The 18844-nt window shown below is 40.5% G+C and overlaps 2 protein-coding genes across 2 annotated transcripts in view; one reads left to right on the top strand and one right to left on the bottom strand.

The window, feature by feature from the left end:
• Positions 1–3556: 3556 nt before the first annotated feature.
• On the bottom strand, positions 3557–13393 carry LOC138599246 (plexin-C1-like). Its single transcript, XM_069670784.1, has 16 exons — positions 12330–13393; positions 11529–11651; positions 10126–10260; positions 9885–9985; positions 9702–9807; positions 9448–9613; positions 9203–9305; positions 8844–8919; positions 8273–8314; positions 8032–8165; positions 7348–7527; positions 5865–5973; positions 4409–4585; positions 4156–4323; positions 3921–4017; positions 3557–3790 (listed from the first exon to the last, which is right to left on the bottom strand). Exons 1-16 carry the CDS (start codon positions 13341–13343, stop codon positions 3678–3680), a joined length of 2844 nt encoding a protein of 947 aa, XP_069526885.1. The 5' UTR covers positions 13344–13393; the 3' UTR covers positions 3557–3677.
• A 1660-nt stretch (positions 13394–15053) lies between these two features.
• The window catches only part of rerg (RAS-like, estrogen-regulated, growth inhibitor), a 46104-nt gene continuing 42313 nt past the window's right edge, over positions 15054–18844 (top strand). Inside the window, exon 1 of the mRNA XM_069671164.1 lies at positions 15054–15336. The gene's annotated coding sequence lies outside the window, so the exon portion shown is untranslated. The remainder of the gene's footprint in view (positions 15337–18844) is intronic.

Below are 18844 nucleotides of genomic sequence, written 5' to 3'. Positions count from 1 at the left end.
AATGTGCTGAACACATATTGCACACATTGGTGTTCCTCTGGGGTCAATTTGACCCCAAGCTTATTTAGCTGTGTAAAACTTGTCTGTCTGTGTTACCTAACATCCCCACACCTGCAGGTGCAGAGTTGATACTTTTGAGTTGATACATAACAGAGGGGTGGGGAAAACAACTATTCCCACCAGAACTTTGATACTTCTCGTGGTGTGGGCATGTGGGAAACAACTTGACTTGTGAACTCCTGCCAAAATGAGGAAGCCAATGTAGGCTTGCAAGTTGATCACATCCAAGTCTTTCCAACTACACATACCCCTCTAAAATTATCCCCTCTAAAATTATCATCTCAAGTACAATATTTTCAATTGATGGTTATATGAAGAGCTCGAATAATGACTTTATGTCTTCAGCATGGCTGACTGTGTGTCTGGTGGGACACACTCTTAGCAGCACGTCTACCTTGTTGAAGTGAGTAGAGGGACCATCATTTTCCATATTTGGTGCTAACATGACATGGGGGAGGGGGAAACAATATTCTCATGAGAACTTTCCCGCACCATGGGCATGAAGGTGTGTGTGTGGAGGGCGGGGTATTCCCGCAAGGACATTGCATTCTGACATTCTGAGACAGAGGATTGTGTTGAGGAGGACCCTGATTTTGAGGCCTTCTCATCTGATGAGAATGAGAGTGTTGACGCTCCTGTTGTCTCTCAACCACCAGCAGACACGATCCCTTCCGATAATGGAAAGATACTATGGTCCCTTTCCCCACTTCAACAGCAGGGTAGACTTAGCACTACTAATATTATCAAAATGGTTCCAGGCCCCATCAGATATGCAATCAGCCATGTTGAAGACATCAAGTCCTCATCAGAGCTCTTCATAACACCATCCATTGAAAATATTGTACTTGGGATGACAAATTTGCCGGTCCCAAGCCGGGATAACAAAAGAGGAGGGGTGAGTGAGACTTTATAGTGACTAACCACAAATATGTTACAAAAAAAGGAGATAAAAATAAGTAAATAAATATGTTTATGAGAGGAAAGGGGGGGTCACCAACATCAATCAATATGGTTCATTATGTGAGAGTCATGAATGTGCACCCCAAATTAGAAAAGATTTGGATGAAAGATTTCCGAGATACACTAACTCTAAAACTGAAAGTTTGACCTGATGGTGGCGCTACAGGAAAAGTCATATCATCACCAAAACCAATAGGGTTCATACTCTTGTGTTCATTAATGTTGTCAGTAAATTTGAGAAGATTTGTATGAAAACTTTTCAAGATACATTCATTCTAATTTAAAAGTTTGGGCTGATGGTGGTGCTAGAGAACAGGTCAACTCACCGATAAGTTTCATTATCAAGGGGTTATTTATGTATTCAAGAAGTAAACAAAGTGCCTGACACAAAGACTTGGTCAACAATTTTATGTAAATCATTTTCTGGAGGCAAATATCCCTGGGGTCAGATTGACCCCAAGGGTAAAATGTGTTAGTTTATTTGAGGATAATACGAGGGCTAGTTAGAGACACTCTGAAAACAAAACCACCTATAATCTATATTAGTTTAATAAACACGCAACACAAGAGACTAAACACCAGGTTTCCCTGAAAACTCAGTAAAGGAGCTCAAACTACCCGCAGAGACTACCTGTAGAGTTAACCAAGTGCTTGTTCATGTTAGGATTCATTGTTATCCATAAATAACATTATTAAGAGTAAGGTCTAACCTAAAGTGATGTTTAGATCACATTTTTTTGCGATTTGGCGCAAAAAAAAACTTACGCTTCAAACCTCCAGTCTTCATAAAACAACCACAAGATGGCGCTGTAACACAGCTCATCTCAAAGCCCTGAGTTTGAGCGTTGTGTAAAGAAAGAGTGGCCATCCATCCATCCGAGGAATATCTGATTCTTCACAGTCATTAAATTATCTGTAGGAGCCAGGAAAAGCAGAATTAAGAGGAAATAGATTTTTTACTGTTCAAAAGAAATAGAAAAGTAAAGTAACAAGTGGCTAACAAAAAAAATCATTCTGCGACTCCTCTGTTTGGTTATGTGCATTTGGAAATCATATATTTCAACTGAATTAAATCATGTATAAGACAACTCTATTCCTGATACTCAGCTCAGGATGAAGCCCATACAGTCACCTGAAAAGAAACAAAGTATGCCATGAACACAGGATGAACTTTCCACTGTTCTCACTATGATGCCCAGGGCCAGCTCTTGGTACAGAGAAACTCTGGGGCTAAATTATAATAAATAAATACTAATTATTATTATTATTTACCTTTTTCTTTCCTGGAAACAAACAAATTACTTCGGGGAGGCTTGTGACGAAGAAGCAGTTTGGGCTGAGTGTTACTGTTCTGCTGCATCAGAGCCCTCAGCAGAGCCTCCATTACCTCGGTCAGGTACGACAAGTTGTTGTGGAGCGCTACAGTCAGTAGTGACGCCAACACACACCTGGAAGAGAGCAGATAAATGTGAGGAGGAGTCAAAAGCAGAGATGGATACAAGACATGAGGTCACACATTATACAGCACTGAGGAAGATCAGAATAATAAAGGGAGAGGAAAGAAAGCAGTAGAAAAGATTAAGACTCAAGTCAAATAGATATATAATAAATATAATCGATTTCTGTCTGTTTCAGCTTCTCAAATGAAAGGCTGATGATTATATGATGTCAATGGCAGACTAAAATAACATAAAAAGACGTTTTTGTTGAAGTAGAACACAATGACAATGACTTGTCTTTGATAGTGAAGCTCTTCTGCTCCTCCAGAGCGTGTACCATACATGTGAGGAAGAGCTGGTCCTGGATCAGCCTGGACAAACCCTTGCAAGACTCATCGAGCTGAACCTTCACCACATCCTGATTTCAGGTCAGATACAAGAACGCATCACTAACAGTTATAAAGTGGTGCCATTATCAACAAGGGCTGGTGTCGGAGCTTACCTGACCAACGTCTTTGAGACACGATTTCATCAAAGACTTACTTTGATTTAAAACAAAAACAACAGGGAGGCTTTGTTAATCTGCAAGAGATAACTTATCATATTTAAGTTAAGCGATACAAATCTGACATGGCTGAAGAAGTCTTTTTACATTTAGGTAATAAAGCAAACTTTGTGAAGCAATCCTGAGTTTGCAGGTCACAAGCAAAAAGTGAAAATGGAAAACTAAGTGTGTCTTACTATTACTGCAAATGAGGCTTTGGGTGAGGCTTTGGGTGAGCAGGATGTGTGCATACATCATCTCTTTTTAAACATCAAGCATATGTGTGAGAAGCATATCTTGTGAAAGGGAACAAGATGGTATTTTGCACCACAAACAGGAATTACGTGTGTGTGAGGTTGAGGCAGATGAGGTTAACTCAGTTTCCACAGCTAGAAGCAGCCATGAGAGCAGAAGTTGCACATCAAGGTCAAAGCAAAATTCTGATGTTTTGCACCTTTTACCATGTTCACCAGTTTCACACGACAGCATGCTGATATATCCTGCCTAGTGTTGTGTAAATATGAAATGAAGATCATGGCAACAGAACTGTCTTCAAAGAGTTTAATATATGCCTTTGCAAATGGGTTCAAATACACAGTGTCTGATCAAAGCACTAAACAAGACACCTGAAGCAATTGAACAGAGACACAGTTACACAGTGGTTTATTATACTTCTATACTACTTCAGATGGATTTTGAAAATCAGAGACGAGCTCTCGGTCTTCCATTATCTTGTTCATCTTTGCAGTGAGCTTCTTTTGTTTGCGTCGATAGATGATCACCGCAGCTGAAATAAAAAAATCAATCAGACAAATACAATGTTTCACATTCAAATAGACATTCCTGCTAAAGTTTGACCTGTTTCTGGTATTGGACCAAAATGGGTCACATCACCCGACTGCACTATTTGTACTTACCAACAATAATGCAAGGTATCAGTAGAAGGACAAGCAGCGTCAGAAAGTACAGATGTAACATAGATTGAAGGGTCACTGTCTTGTCTCCATACTGTATCTGGGATAAAGAAATAAACACACAATATTCAAACTGAATTAAAGGAAACAATATACTGCTGAGGACTTTGGACATATTTGGTCATATGTTTTATTTGTATGTATTGATAGTTTGATGTTGTGTGACTGAAAGGTTTACCTTTAACTCCCGAAATTTTGTGTTGCCTTTCTTTTCAATCTCACAGATTAAAAATTCTGTCTCGTCACTGGTTTCTTTTACTTGTATGATGCAGGGATAGCGTTTTTCTTCATGAATTCCCCACACTGACAACTCTGCTATGGTCATGTTTAGTTTGTCTGCCTTTTTCTGAAACGGCAACAGAAACAAAAGCTGCTGTTTAAAAGTATTCATGTCCAGATCTGTATATGTGTGATAAAAAAATCTGCATTACCTGTATGGTGATGCGGAGATCATCCCCTGTCCTGGTAGATGAGAAGCTGGTAAACTCAGGGTCTGGATAGTAGGTTAATTTGGAGCAGGCCAAGGTTACATTGGCTACTTTCAGAGACAAAGTGCTGCTAAAAATCCTTTGAGTGTTTTCAGCTGCAGGCGAGTCATAGGTGAGCTTCTGTGTCCGTAAAAAAACATGAAGTGTTATATTTAATTTAATCTGTGTATGGCTGGTTATGACATTGTGAAGCTTGTTAACTAGGCAATGTAATCATGATTATACACATTAATACAATTAAAAAATGTGACCCTGGTTGACATTAGAAGACATAAATATAATGTCAAAGAAGACACATTAGATGATGTACTACATGATACACTAAACATAACAAACAAACATAAACCTGAACCTGTGATCAGTGTGTTGAGGATTTGGCCTCTGTATATTGTGCTCTACCAACTGGCTAACCCGGCACCCTGACATGAAATGATTCTATGTAATATGCTATGTATTGTTACACGACATAATGCCCGAAGTAGGGATAGACCGATTATCAGCCGGGCCGATTATCTGCATTTTGACGCATATCGGCATCAGCCATTTTTTAAATTTTTTTTATTTATTTAAATTTTTTTTTTTTTTTTTCGACGGCCGATAAGAGTTAATTTCTTTGCAAATTTTATTTAACTTTGTTTTATTTACTTTATAAAACTTCAGGAAGTTATTTATTTATTTATTTAAATTTTCAGTTAACTTTATAAGAGATGCTGCTGACCCTGGGAACTCCCTGCGCTTTTTGTTTGTTTGTTTAATAAACATATGCTTAAAGGCATTTAAACAAAGTTAAGTGTTGGAGTTTGTATTTTTCAAAGTTTTGACGCCAATATTTTCACTTTTACTGCAAATGAAATCGGCTCCAAATATCGGTTATTGGGCTCCTTGACTACTAACAATCGGTATCGGCCCTGAAAAAACCATATCGGTCTATCTCTAGCTCGAAGATTACATTGCATGATGATCACGATGATATCATGATACATCGGCTGTGAATCAACTTGATGCGATTTATTGTGATCATGTACAAAATTGTATATATTGCAATTTGTTTAATCTCATCATACTATCATGCTATGATTTTATGCATATGGCAGAATCATCTTTATAGTATTTTTTCATCTTTTTTAATGCTATAAGAACATTGGGATCTACAATCTCAGTCTCATCACAGTCCATAACATCAAACATTATTGCACTACTTTTTGTACAATCAGAGCAAAGTAATTAGATCTGCCTACATTAGTAAAATATAATTATTGCATGTTAGTTTAAAATATCTCAATACTTAATCACTTGACACCCCTGGTTGTGATCATTTGTGCACTATATGCACGATATGATGCGACATGACATAGTAAATAATAATACAATGGGACATTGTATGTGTCTATAGACCCACCTGATAGCTTCTGTTTCTGGGAAGTGTGACTTCCTGCAGGACTTTGCTGTGTTTGACAGCTTCAGCAAACTCCAGGTGGGATCCTGTGACTGTGATCTTCCTTTTCCCACTACGTGACAGCGAGCAGCAATCAAACAACAAATTTAGTACAGAATGGATACCAGGGACAGTAATTTCTTCCCGTGGTAGGTGAATATAACATACACACATCTGTGGGTACAACTTTTATATCTACATCTAAGAATCTTAGTCTAAATCAGTAATTGTGGCCCCTTAAAGATAAATGTTCACGACTCTAGAGTCTGACAGATATATCAGCTGGCAGATATAATTGCTCAACATGGGACTATCACAGATATGTAGTATATTAGTATTGGGGTGTTATTTTGTCTGATGTTTTAGATGGGTGATTTAGAAATGGTGGTTAAAAATGTACAAAAAATATTTGTTTAAGACCACAGGCTTCTGAATACCATTACATTGTTATACTGATGCAAAGTGGTTACAATAACCAGAAATGGAAGGTGTTTTTAAGTTTCAGCAGAGAGAAAAATCACTTTATATCAGTGACCTCTAAAATTGCTATAGGTTTCAAAAACCTCATATTGGTCAGGTTGGAGCCAACACCCTTTATGGTTGAAGTAGTGTAACTAACAGAGAAAAGGTTGGGAAGTTCACCCTCAGATGATCTTTAAGTTCCATTCAAATATCATCAACATTTTTCAAATTGACTGTTTGACACTAGAGGTAAGCTAATGGATATATTGTGGACAGTGTTTGGATTCATCCTCTGAGGATCATGAATATCCACAACAAAAGTTATGACAAAGTGTTGAGATGTTTTGCTGGACCAACCAAAAGAGCCATTCTTAGTCCTTGCAGCTATTAGACACACTTCAGGCTAGCACGGTAGTTCCTTCAAGAACTTGCATCACAACTATGAGCACAATGACAGAAGCAGAACATGAACATCAACTGTGAATGTTTTACATGAAAATGAGGGACTAACTGTTTTGCTAAGGCAGGGCCGGGGGTTGAGTTCCTGTGATTGAATTGAAATTGAGTAAACAGTTCTGGAGATGGAAGTGGAACATGCTGCAACTATAAAAGGGAAGTGATCTAATGGTAAGCCTGACGTAGACACTTGTGTTTTTCCACAACTAAAAACTGTTTTCCTGTAAGTCAGTGTAAGAATGATGTAAGAAAGAAGTCACAATGATAGACAGAAGTTACCAAAATGCTAAATTAACAGAAAACATTAAGCATCATATCTTCTCTAAGAAACAGTCACCAAAACATTGATGTAACTTTTAGTTTGTTGAAACATTTCCTGCAGTATGAGGTTAGATTTCACATCATCAGTCGTCAAATTATTCTTGGAAAGAAGAAGATGCAGTCATGTCTTATCCTCAGAAAAGCTTTGTCCATCAAAGTCTGCATGTTTGTTTGAAGAAGATAAAAATGATAACAAATGCAGTCTTACCTAAACCAGGTGCTGCTGGGTGAAATGTTGGTGCAGGATGGTGCAGATCGATAGGTGATTGTAGCGCTGCCATGGCAACTACCATCTGGGAGGAGAACACATACTTTGACCATGCCTTTATTTTCGGCACTTGGAATGTGGAACATCAGATTCCCACGAGCCTTGTTCCATACAGGCAACCTAACCAGAGCGCACAGGATGACAGAGAGAGAGAAAAACTACAGCAGTAAGTCTCATTGAGACAGCAGCAACATCTGGCCTATTATAATTCAACACCTGTTTTACCTGAACAAGAAGAAGTTTAAAGTTTAACACATCCAAAAAATGAGGCCGATTTTGAGGGTTTCCTAAAGCTACAAACTTGGCAGCTGACAATTCAGCAGCTGATGATGAGAATGGCTTTTTAACTTGCTGTAACACCAAACTTAAGTTTAGAATCTAGATTTGCCAGCATGAGTGAACCACGTGCACTTGAATATGTGTGAGGAGCAGAATCTAAATTACATCAAAAATGTTTTGGGTGTTTTTGGCTTTATTAAAACACAGTGCACTTAAAGTTTTGACTGGATGGTCAGTCAGAAGTCGCGCGTAAACTGTAAAATAGTAAAATATGTCAATTCTTAATATGGCTGGCATTTCCTAACAATAATTCTATCTTGCCATTTAAAGTGTAAACCAACTCACTCTTGAGGCGGGCAGTCCATGTCAGCCTGGATCCTCACTCCGGTCACATCACTGAGGTTTCTGCCGGACAACACTGCATGGTTTCTGCCGTAGATGGACACCACACTGGGAGAGATGGAGGAGATCTCTGGTCTCTGACAGTAAAACACACAAAAGATTATCATTTTAACTTTTTACTGATGCTAAAATCTTTACTGAATGTGAATCAGAAAAGTGTGTGAGAATTAAGGTTCAGACTCACAGAAAAGTTTGTCCATGACTCCATCATCTGGCAAACCCTGTCCTGCAGGAGGAAGTGAGGGGAATACATTATCCATCACATCCACAGTTTAAGTGTTTTGCTAACGTAGTTAAAAAAGCTAGTCTAAGGAATATTCCAACGTGTTTGTTTTATACCTGCAGACATATAAAACGTGACATTAACAAGAAGCTTACAGCAACAGCTGTGCCCTGAGAAGAGCTATCAGCAACACAGCCTGTCCTTATTGTGCCAAGTCGGTTGTTGAGTAATGCAACATTAGCAACTAATCTTGTATTTGCAATGTTTTTCTCAGAATCATGAATCATACATTTCATGTAAAACATCTGATGCTGTCTGATGTGGATCACAAGGGACAAGCCGGGGTCTAATGCTTGTTTGACACAAGCCGGGAACTGATCACTCCCGGTTGGGTCACCTGGGTGACGGGGTCTGAAGTTGAAAGACCGGAAACCTCCTATGACCCCAGGTACTATCACTGATGATGTGTCCAATTGCATCACTTGATGTATGTTAATACCATGATCATAAACATAAAAACGTCCATAATTACATTCCCTGCGCCTTGATTTGCCCACGAACAGCCGCTTGTGGTCCAGCCACATCCAGCCTCGATACACTGCCGACATCTGAAGAGGAAACAAAGTTTTTGCAGGTTTAGACACCAAAGCTATTTGGTCATGTACCAGGAACGTAAACATGGACTTGTGTGCAGCACATTGCCTCTGACGTACCAAAATGCAACCAAAATATAGTCAAGTTGGTTTTTTTTGGTTTTCAAGGTAGTCCAACAGCAGCAATCCATTTTTTTCCACACTTGATGGTTCATTGAAGTTTTGCAAAAAAGATACACTCCTCTTTCATACAGTATGTTAGTGTGTTCTGATTAATAGAAAAGGGTGGCGGACTTACAGGACAGAAGTTGGCGGTCCCCTGATATTGGTGCAGGTGAATAGCTTCAGTTTTTCCGACAATTGTGTTGTCCCAAGTCTAATCTTAACAACAACGGGCAGTCCTGTTAAGTAAAAAATATTACAGTTAATATGAAAGTCTCCTTACATAATTGTTTATTCATGTTGTTATTAGGACTAGGATTAGGATTAGGACATTGAGGATTTCAGTTCACTGGATTATCATATTTATGAAAAGTAACTGACCTTCTGCAGGAAGTGTGCTATTTTTAAGGATGGAGGTGCATTGTGGGAACTGTGGATGAGGGTTTTCCATTTGAAAACGTTCACCGGAAGTTGCAGAAAATTGACAGGCGAAGTTAGAAAGTGCGTTCTGTCCCACAGTCACGTGCATCTGGATTTTAAGTGTGATCTGAGAAAAGCCCACAAGTGAGAGTGTAACAGATTTAGTATCTTAGAGTCAAACTAATTACAGTTTAAAGTTTGCATGTAATCTGTACCTGGCCAGTGCCGTCCTGTTCAACTTTGTAGGAAACCATTTTCTGTTGAGAATCATCAGGAATGGATAACCAGTCGGAATCTCGGCAGTCATCTTCAAACGTACAGCTAGGAGGAAGAGACAAGTTAGGTTATAACCAAGTTTATAATAGTTGAAGATGTCCTCTGCAGATGTTTTCTCTGACCTCTTTTTCGAGCCGCACCAGACACAGTATGGATCCTGTGCAGACCAACAGTCCTGAACAGTTTTGTATGTGTTGCACTTTGACACCGGCACACGATTTATCTACAACAAACCACACACGCAGCATCTTAGCAGCACTTTAAATACGGGATACAAACATGACAGTAACAATAAAATCTGAATTTATGTTTCAAAAATCTATCAGGCTTATACAGTACGTGATACATGTACACTACACATACCTGGTTTCGGAATGGCACGTACACATGTTTAAGATCCACTTGATCCAGATGTAATTTGGGAAACACCTTGCGGTCGTCGTTGGCTCTGTAGAGCACCCTGGGGCAGGTGGTGTGGTAGTTCTTGTCCATGGCAAGCTGACAACGAGACAGAAGCTTTGTTACGTTTCTGAGAGACCAAAGCTGCTCTGCTGGCTGATACACTTGGAAAGTTATTTGCATCCACAACAGAGGCCTGCGGTAATTCATTTAGAGGTTGAGTTGCACTCTCTGGTGTTTCTGGGGTTCAGGAATCTCTTAGAGATCAAGCTGCTAGCTGATGACCGGCATCATTAAGGAAAACCATGATCCAAATGTGACTTTCAGTCCTAATAGGGACGCTTTGTTGACCTCTGACACCAGTAAGAGCTCAGTTTAAACCTGCATTCATGTGGTGTAGAAATGGTCAGAAAAGGAGAAGGCTCCTTCAAGTCAGAACAACAACTTGAAAACTAAGGAACATTTTTTTCCAGATTTGCTTAATAAGACAGAGTAGACATCATGAGAAATGTTGGTCGGACCAAACTAAATGTTGGCTCGGTGTCAAAAACTTTCCGTTAATTAATTTAATTCACCATTAGCTGCTCACCACTTAGAGTGAGCTAGATTAGTGAAAATATAATAACACATTGTATTTGCACTCACCTGTCCACACAGCTGTGCCTCGTTTTCTCAATCACTCTCAGTTTATATGTAGTAGGGATGTTAATAATTAACTTTTAACCTTGACCAAAAATAAGAATGTTGACCGATTAATACTATGGGTAAACAGAGTTTTTAAAAAAAAGCCTTTTTGCATATCTCTGCATTCCTGGGACATCAGTTCTGCAGATTCTCCGCAGCGGGTTTCACAGTCAACAGACTGCGCAGCAGACTAACCCCACAGCATGTTGACATGTTGACATTTCTTCACCAAAACCAGTAGAAAAACATGATCAGGACTGCTGTGGGCCTGACCTTTTTTTTTGAAGTTTCCATAGCCTATTGTTAAGGTAATGCAAGAAATAAGGCATTATTTTCTGGCCCAACTGGAGTTACAGACTCAAATTTTTACTTTTGCCAATGCCTGCAGTAAATCAAATAAATTCACATATATGTCAAATTCGAGGTGGCAATGGAAGCACTGTAGAGCATTTTAACAAAATGTGTTTAAAGTAAATATAGGTGCAGATCAGCTGTGTTGGAGAGTAGTGAACTGCAAGAAGTTAAACTAATAGTTTGGCAGTAGCTGTTGGAGTACAACTGCATCTATATTTGTAGAGCGATTCAAGAGTTAAAATTAATTTTCTGCCATTTTTGGTGAAGTTGATTTCTGTCATAAACCATTTTGGGGGATAACAACAATTTATTTTAGTTATTTTACTCACCTTGATGAGCTGTCCGTCTCCAGTCCCGATGTAGAAAACCATCCAGGCCTTCTGTCTCACTGCCAGCACAGAGGTCATGTTGTTCCCTCTGAGGATCACTTTCTTCGGCTTCAGTGTCTTTGGCTGAGAAACACAAACACATTGACCATCAGAACTGTATCAGAAAAGTATTTATGATTTGGATCAGATACAGTCCACACGGCCAACCATAAGTGATGCTTTCTTATATGATTAACTCACATTTTAGACACCTATAACTGTACTATTCAGCATCTTGTTGAGTGTATAGATAGCTAACTAATACTGATAGTGCATGATAAGGTAATATGCATGTGCTATAACAGTAAAGGACATTTTGTGTCAGCAGCCAACTTTCTAAAAGCTTAATAAACTCACGTCTCACCTTCCTCAAATATGCTGTCACCGGCAGACAAGACTGCACTTAGAAATAACGATTCCTTTGATTTGTATGTTAGTGTAGGAAAAGTTCCGCTGGAAAATAACTTTAATCAAGTGATAAGTGCATTATTTTTCTAGCTTCAGAATTAATTTCACTCTAAAATAACCAATACATGTTACTGGTAGTAGTGGGCTTTCTGGGTTTCTGTACTGGACCTGAGTGTTGCCACATAGAGTGGTGGAACAGACTGGATATGTTTCTAGTTCTGTGACTTTGGTGACCTCTCGGTATGATCTGCCTTTCTGCAGAAGCTTAATGACCAAACATTAAACTGCTGGATCAGGTGGACACAACAACATACGATCACCCAAAAAACATTTCTTTATAATAAGACGACCCACCGGTGGTCTCGACTTGGCACCACATTCACTGCAGAAGTCTGGATCCATATCGGCCGCCCCGGTGAGATCAGGGCTGATGTCGAGCACCGCCAGCAAGGTGTTTATTGGTCCTCCGTCCGCACTGAACACGCCGCTCCAGAGCACCGGCGGGCCGCCCGGGATCACCGAGGAGGCGATCAGTCTGCTGCCTTTCCCTCCCTCAGGGACGCTGAGAGTCGCGCTCCGAAGCGACTTCAGAGTCTGAAGTTTGCTGTCTTTGCCTTCAAGCCAGAGGAGACGGACTTTGTTGCTTTTGTCATTTGAAGGCAGGTTGGAGAAAAGATAAATGATGGAATTCATCTGAAATCCATCCACAAACTCCACATCGCCTTCACGTGTAATAACAGGAGTGGAGCTCTGCCCCCTATGAGAAAATATTTGTCCTTTCTGTTCATTATTCGTATTATGAAGGCTCACTGCATCTGACAAAGAAGGGCAAATTGAATTTTCTGTGGGCTTGCCTCCGTATTGCTGCACAGCAGTCAGAAAGTAGGTCTCGGCCCGGGTCTGACTCTCCACATTCACCAGGAAGCTCACGGACGCGCTGCTGCGCGACAGGGACCCCACCTCGATCTGTTCCCTGTAAAGCACAGTGGAAATGTCTCTCAGGTCCAGCAGCTCGCAGTATCCGCACCCGTTGTCGGTCACACCGCAAGTTATCAGTGTTTCGTTTACATCAAAAGGCAATAAGATGTTCACACTGAAGGTTGCGTTCCCCTTATCCGTCTCAGAAACCCGGTAAAACCCGCTTGGGTTTGGACCATCTTTCAAGATACCCCTCTGGGTCAGACTCCGGACCAGAGTCAGCTTGTGGCTCAGCTGGTACAGCATCTCCTCAGTAGCGATGTAAACCGTGTTGTTGGCCACGGCGATGTGGCGGACGTCTCCCTTAAAGCGAAATGCTCCATCCTCCTCCAGACACCGACCCGGTTCTCCCCAGAGAAATAACAACAGACCAGGCAGCAGGATCATCATCGTGCAGCGGTGGAAGCTTAACGCTCACACACTGATCGTCCTCATGACACTCTGCTCTCCTCCAAAGTGTCACTGGAGTCGTGCGTAAAAGCGCAGCGCGCCTCTGTTGAAAGGAGAAGTGCAGAAAGTGGTTGGGCGCGCCCAGTGAAACCGAAAAGTTACAGACATTATCATTATTTCTGAGAGATGATGTTTGTCTCAATGCGGTTTTCTTTCAGCCGCTTTTGTCCCACTTTGACCACGTGTTGCTACAAGCCTCAGTCTCCGCTTATACAATGATATGAGTGCGCTCCTGGGCAGATTTCAAATGATGGTTTCGTACAATAAAGCTGATGATATCCAACCAGAGAAGTACCAAAAGCCGCGGGGTAGTCGGACGAGGACATTAACGCGCTTATTAATAATCTGCGCGAGTCAGATCAGTTCTGATTGGTCCGCGTTAAGGCCAATCCAACTATGGCGCAAAGATTTTGTCTACTGACGTGTGGATGACATCTAGTGCCTGCTCTGGGAAGTTTTTTCTTCTCGTTAGAGACACTCTGAAAACAAAACCACGTATAATCTATTCTAGTTTAATAAACACGCAACACAAGAGACTAAACACCAGGTTTCCCTGAAAACTCAGTAAAGGAGCTCAAACTACCCGCAGAGACTACCTGTAGAGTTTACCAAGTGCTTGTTCATGTTAGGATTCATTGTTATCCGTAAATAACATTATTAAGAGTAAGGTCTGACCTAACGTGATTTTTAGAAAACATTTTTTTGCGATTTGACGCTAAAAAAAACTTACGCTTCAAACCTCCAGTCTCCATAAAACAACCACAAGATGGCGCTGTAACACAGCTCATCTCAAAGCCCTGAGTTTGAGCGTTGTGTGAAGAAAGAGTGGCCATCCATCCATCCGAGGAATATCTGATTTTTCACAGTCGTTGAATCATCTGTAGGAACCAGGAAAAGCAGAAGTAGGAGGAAAATGATTTTTTTTTTTACTGTGCCAAAGAAATAGAAAAGTAAAGTAACAAGTAGCTAACATAAAAAAATCATCCTGGGACTCCTCTGTTTGGTTATGTGCATTTGGAAATCATATATTTCAACTGAATTAAATCCTGTATAAGACAACTCTATTCCTGATACTCAGCTCAGGATGAAGCCCACACAGTCACCTGAAAAGAAACAAAGTATGCCATGAACACAGGATGAACTTTCCACTGTTCTCACTATAATGCCCAGGGCCAGCTCTTGGTTCAGAGGAACTCTGGGGCTAAATTATAATAAATAAATACTAATTATTATTATTGACCTTTTTCTTTTGGTATTATTTCCAACACACTCTTGCCTTCTCAAGTACACTTCCTGGCCACTTATTTGGTACCTATATAAAAGAAATGCAATCCCTTAAAGTAGATTCATCCGGCCCTCTCTGCCCTCATGATAATTCAGTTATTAGCGTCAGTTTAGCCTCACCAAACTAAATGATGTGAAGAACATCGTCTTCTTTAAGTTATTATGAAGAAAATAGTTTAATAGAAAATTAATTTAATAAAAATACAAAATGTGCCTCAGTCTGAGCAACTTATGTTAGATCACCAGATACCGTGTTTAAATGCCCTAGCGCTTTTACCACTAGAGGACGCTGTCTCTCCTCAGTGTGGACATGCAGCGGCATGCAGCAGCAGCCCGGTCAGAGGCAGTGAGAGGCAGAGTGTCGGGAACTCCAGCAGCTCCGCTCCGTATATTTCAACTGACCCTCCGTTATCGGGATTCATTCATCCCAGTCAGAGCTGCAGAGTCCGTTTACACGGGATCTGTCCATCCATTCACCCGTCTGTTGGCGACATACCTCTCCTTCCATCCAGCAGCGCGCTGCGTCCCCATCTGGGAAGGTCAGACGGATCATATTTTAACAGCGGACCTGGCAACTTTTTTCTAAATTTCTCCATACCTGTTCTGCGTTTCATCACCGGGAGATTATCACTACATTCAGCGGCCGCTGGTGAGTATTCCCGCCGGTGTTTTCATGTAAGGTGTGCGTCCCCTGCGGACACAGCACTGCAACACTGACGTGTGGACATAATCAAACCTGTGGCCAGCAAGAAGTGTTATTTTAATAAAAACAGGAAAAAAGCATTGAGGGAGGTTATGTAGAAACTGTCTGTTTACTCTGAGATTACTTTTCTGCATCATCCGTCCCCTGTAGGATTCGAGGACACAATTGACATTCACGAGCAGCTCCAAGTGGTGCATAATAGCCCACATCTCAATGGGACTTAGGATCAGTCAGCACGTCCTACACCGGTGCTTGCCAAACCAAGAACCAGGGAAAACCCAGGGGTCCCGAGGAAGCACGTTTTGCTGATTCCAGCAAAAATGAAGACGGTTGAGGCTAGAAAACAAAACAAAACTTTAACATCATATATAACAAGTTAGAGCAACAATACGATCACTTCTGGAAAGGACCATTCAGCATGTTTCTTTGATATCTTAAAGGTACCCTGTGTTGTGTTGGTAGCGTTATGGAGCAATGTTTTTATGAGTGGATCCCCTGTTTGTTTATTGTGCTAAAAAGGAAATTTGTTGGTTTACACAAACTGCACAGGGCACCTCTAACTATATTTTGACACTGCTCTTTAACTTTGAGTACATGTCTGAATTGATGACTAACTTATAAGTATTTTACATTGAGGTATTGTTGCTTAGTAAAAGGTTTCTGAATACTTCTTCCACTCAGAAGAGTCGTGGAATAGCGTGTTTTGTTCCCTCAGACAGCAGAGAAATATGAACATTCAAAGAAAGGAGCGTTTGTGATGAAAAATGTTGATTTGAAACTCGTTGAAAGTCTATCAGAAACCCGTCACCTCTGGATGAAAACACCAGCTGTGTTTGCAGCTATAGAATTATTCAGTAATATCACGATTTTCATATAAGAGCAAGTGGAATCACAATTAAAATGTAGTTCAGCTATTTTTTGTTTGACTTTGTGTTTTACTTACTAAGGTGACTAAAATATCATTTTAGCATTCTTTCCCCTACTGGTTTCACTGGTTTCCCTCAAAGGCAGTGCACCAGTCCACTGTATGTATTCTGATGACAGGCCTGTGGTTTGCAGTCTTTCTATAGCCTGTGGTGCAGCAGGTCTCCTCCCTTGGTTTTGGAGCTCAGAGGTCTGTAATCTCCCTGAACCACAGCACCACCACCCAGATTCATTTCTCAGCTTAAAAATGACACACAAACCAGCTGGGCACACAGCGGAAAAAAACATACATGTGCCCGGTTTGACAGTTTGGAAGGAGTCCCTGTAGAGCAGAGGTCCATGAGTGAAAATAGCTCAATTGCAGATACTACAGAGACGGCACAGGGTTCATTATTGGTTGGACCATCTGTCTCATATTTATATTCTGGTTTCGCTCTGTATAAGTTGGTCTTATTCTTCTTTTGATTTGTGTTTATGTGGCCATATAATTCGTAAAACTTGTTTTATATGCGTTATTGTGACAATGTGTTGATCTGTTCTCATTCTCAAGCCATCAAACTCTGACGCTTTGTCTCATACGGACACAACATGTACACATAAGCATCTGAAGACACATCAGGCGACAAGTATCGAAAGACAGATAAAGTGTGCTTGAGGTAGCGGTTGGGGGGATTGAACAATGGGTTAAACAACATAGCAACCTGGGTCCTGTGTGAAACCTACACTCAAAGTAGAATTTTTCGTTTATCCTTAAACCACAATGATTTTTCCCGACAGTTAACCAAGTAGTTTTGGTGTCCAAACCTAACCAAACAGACCATTTCATGTTAACAAGTCAGAGAGGAAGAAAACAGATGGTACATGTGCGTCTGTATGAGATATTGCAACAAGAACAGGTTGAATACGTGCACAATATCCCTCCCCCAATAGACCTACCTAGTTGTACAGAGAGACAGACACATATATACATTATATAAGGATAATAATGTAAGTCCCTTATTGGAGACCTCATTGGAAACCAACGATAAAAATCCCTTTGATCATGGTTTTAGAAGTTAGGTGTGGCAACAAGACACAACATGTGAAGGTGTTATGAAAACAGTTTGTCCCCCGAGTCCAGTCTTTGTGCTAAGCTCGGTTAAACCTGGCATGGCGTGTCTATCTTTGTACTGGGTGCAGTTGAAAGGTGATAATGATCATCTTGTCTCTCTATGCAAAGACGGCATGCAAGTGTTTTCAAAAATGTTGGACTCCCCCTTTAAATGCTGACCTGCTAGGGGAACGTTGATATTCATCATAATCTTAAAATAAGATAGTGACGATGCTGAGGTACTCTGAATAGACGGTCACAGTTTTCTTGCTGTCTAGAGTGTGTGTGTGTTGGAGCACTGCAGTCGGCACTTTTGATTGTCGTCAGGAGAACTTGCTCTCTGTCCTCAAGTTCCAGATGTTTGAGTTTAGCTGCCGCTTTACCCTCTCTGAAGCCATTTATTCTGTTACTCCAGTACATGACGGAGGTGTGTGAGTGTGAGACAGAGCTTCATGGTGGTGGGTGGAGTGGGTGGAGGCCATAAATGGCTAAATGTGAAGAATAATGACCGTGTCAGCGGGGAGACACTGCTGTGCGTTCCTCTTCCTCCTTTCTCTCTGGTGTTTCCCTGCTGCTGCGTGGGAGAGCAAGGGAACACTGCAGTGGTGCGTGTCTGCTGACAGTAATATGTTTGAAATATAAAGTCTGCTGTAATATAAAAGAGCCATACAAGCTGTTTAAGTGGGTTGCTTCTATTGCATTCAAATTTCTTTTTAAATCCTACATAATGACCAAAACAAAGACATCCTGTCCAACTACTTGTGTTTTTTCTCCATTCAACCTAAAGTTTGGGTTATATTGCGATCATAGTTTGCCCTTTGAGCTGCAAATGTAGGAAAAACATGTGCATGGACCTACATTTATTCAGATCAGTGTATTTAATCTCTGCAGACAAGTTTTCAGTTGCTCTAAGGCATTGAAGGAAAAGATTGGATATGCAAATCACAGTTTGATTAAAGGTACACAAATGTTTTAAATGTTATTGGACTTGGCATTTAGCTGTGGGTCTGGTTCATGTCTAATCACTGTGGAGCCATTTGTTATTTTATAGGGCCTTGTAAACAGCAAATTGGCTAAACCTTTTCAAGGTGTGGATGAGACTTGCCAAAGCTACATTTTCCATCTACAGGAATATTGGATAGTGGTTTTTAAAAGAATGGTTTGACATTAAGAGGAAGATGCTCCTTTGCTTTTTTGCAAGATTGAGATGACAAGGTAGATATGACCCTTATGTCTGTGTGCTGGTTAGTTTAGCTTGGCACAAAGACTTGAAACAGCTAGCCAGTTCCTATCTAAAGGTAACATACTCAGCAATCAACACATTATATCTCAAGGTTTAATATGTACAATCACCTTGACTGTAAATGTATGTGCAACTTGCCAAACACATAACATACCATCTTGATTTTCCACCCTGTTTTTTGTATAGAATGAACGTAC

This window comes from Semicossyphus pulcher, unplaced genomic scaffold (assembly GCF_022749685.1).
Source record: "Semicossyphus pulcher isolate SPU_LCO1_2020_fin unplaced genomic scaffold, fSemPul1.0.p SCAF_20, whole genome shotgun sequence".
Lineage (NCBI taxonomy): Eukaryota > Metazoa > Chordata > Actinopteri > Labriformes > Labridae > Semicossyphus > Semicossyphus pulcher.
The sequence above is the reverse complement of the archived record's forward strand: the minus strand, read 5'-3'. Positions and strand labels throughout refer to the sequence as shown.

Coding starts and splice junctions, on each gene's coding strand:
- LOC138599246 (XM_069670784.1), bottom strand. CDS start 13,343: ATGATGATCCTGCTGCCTGGTCTGTTGTTATTTCTCTGGGGAGAACCG. Junction 9,808..9,884: donor TGGTGCGGCTCGAAAAAGAG/GTCAGAGAAAAC, acceptor TCTTCCTCCTAG/CTGTACGTTTGAAGATGACT. Junction 8,315..8,843: donor CAAATCAAGGCGCAGGGAAT/GTAATTATGGAC, acceptor TTCCTCCTGCAG/GACAGGGTTTGCCAGATGAT.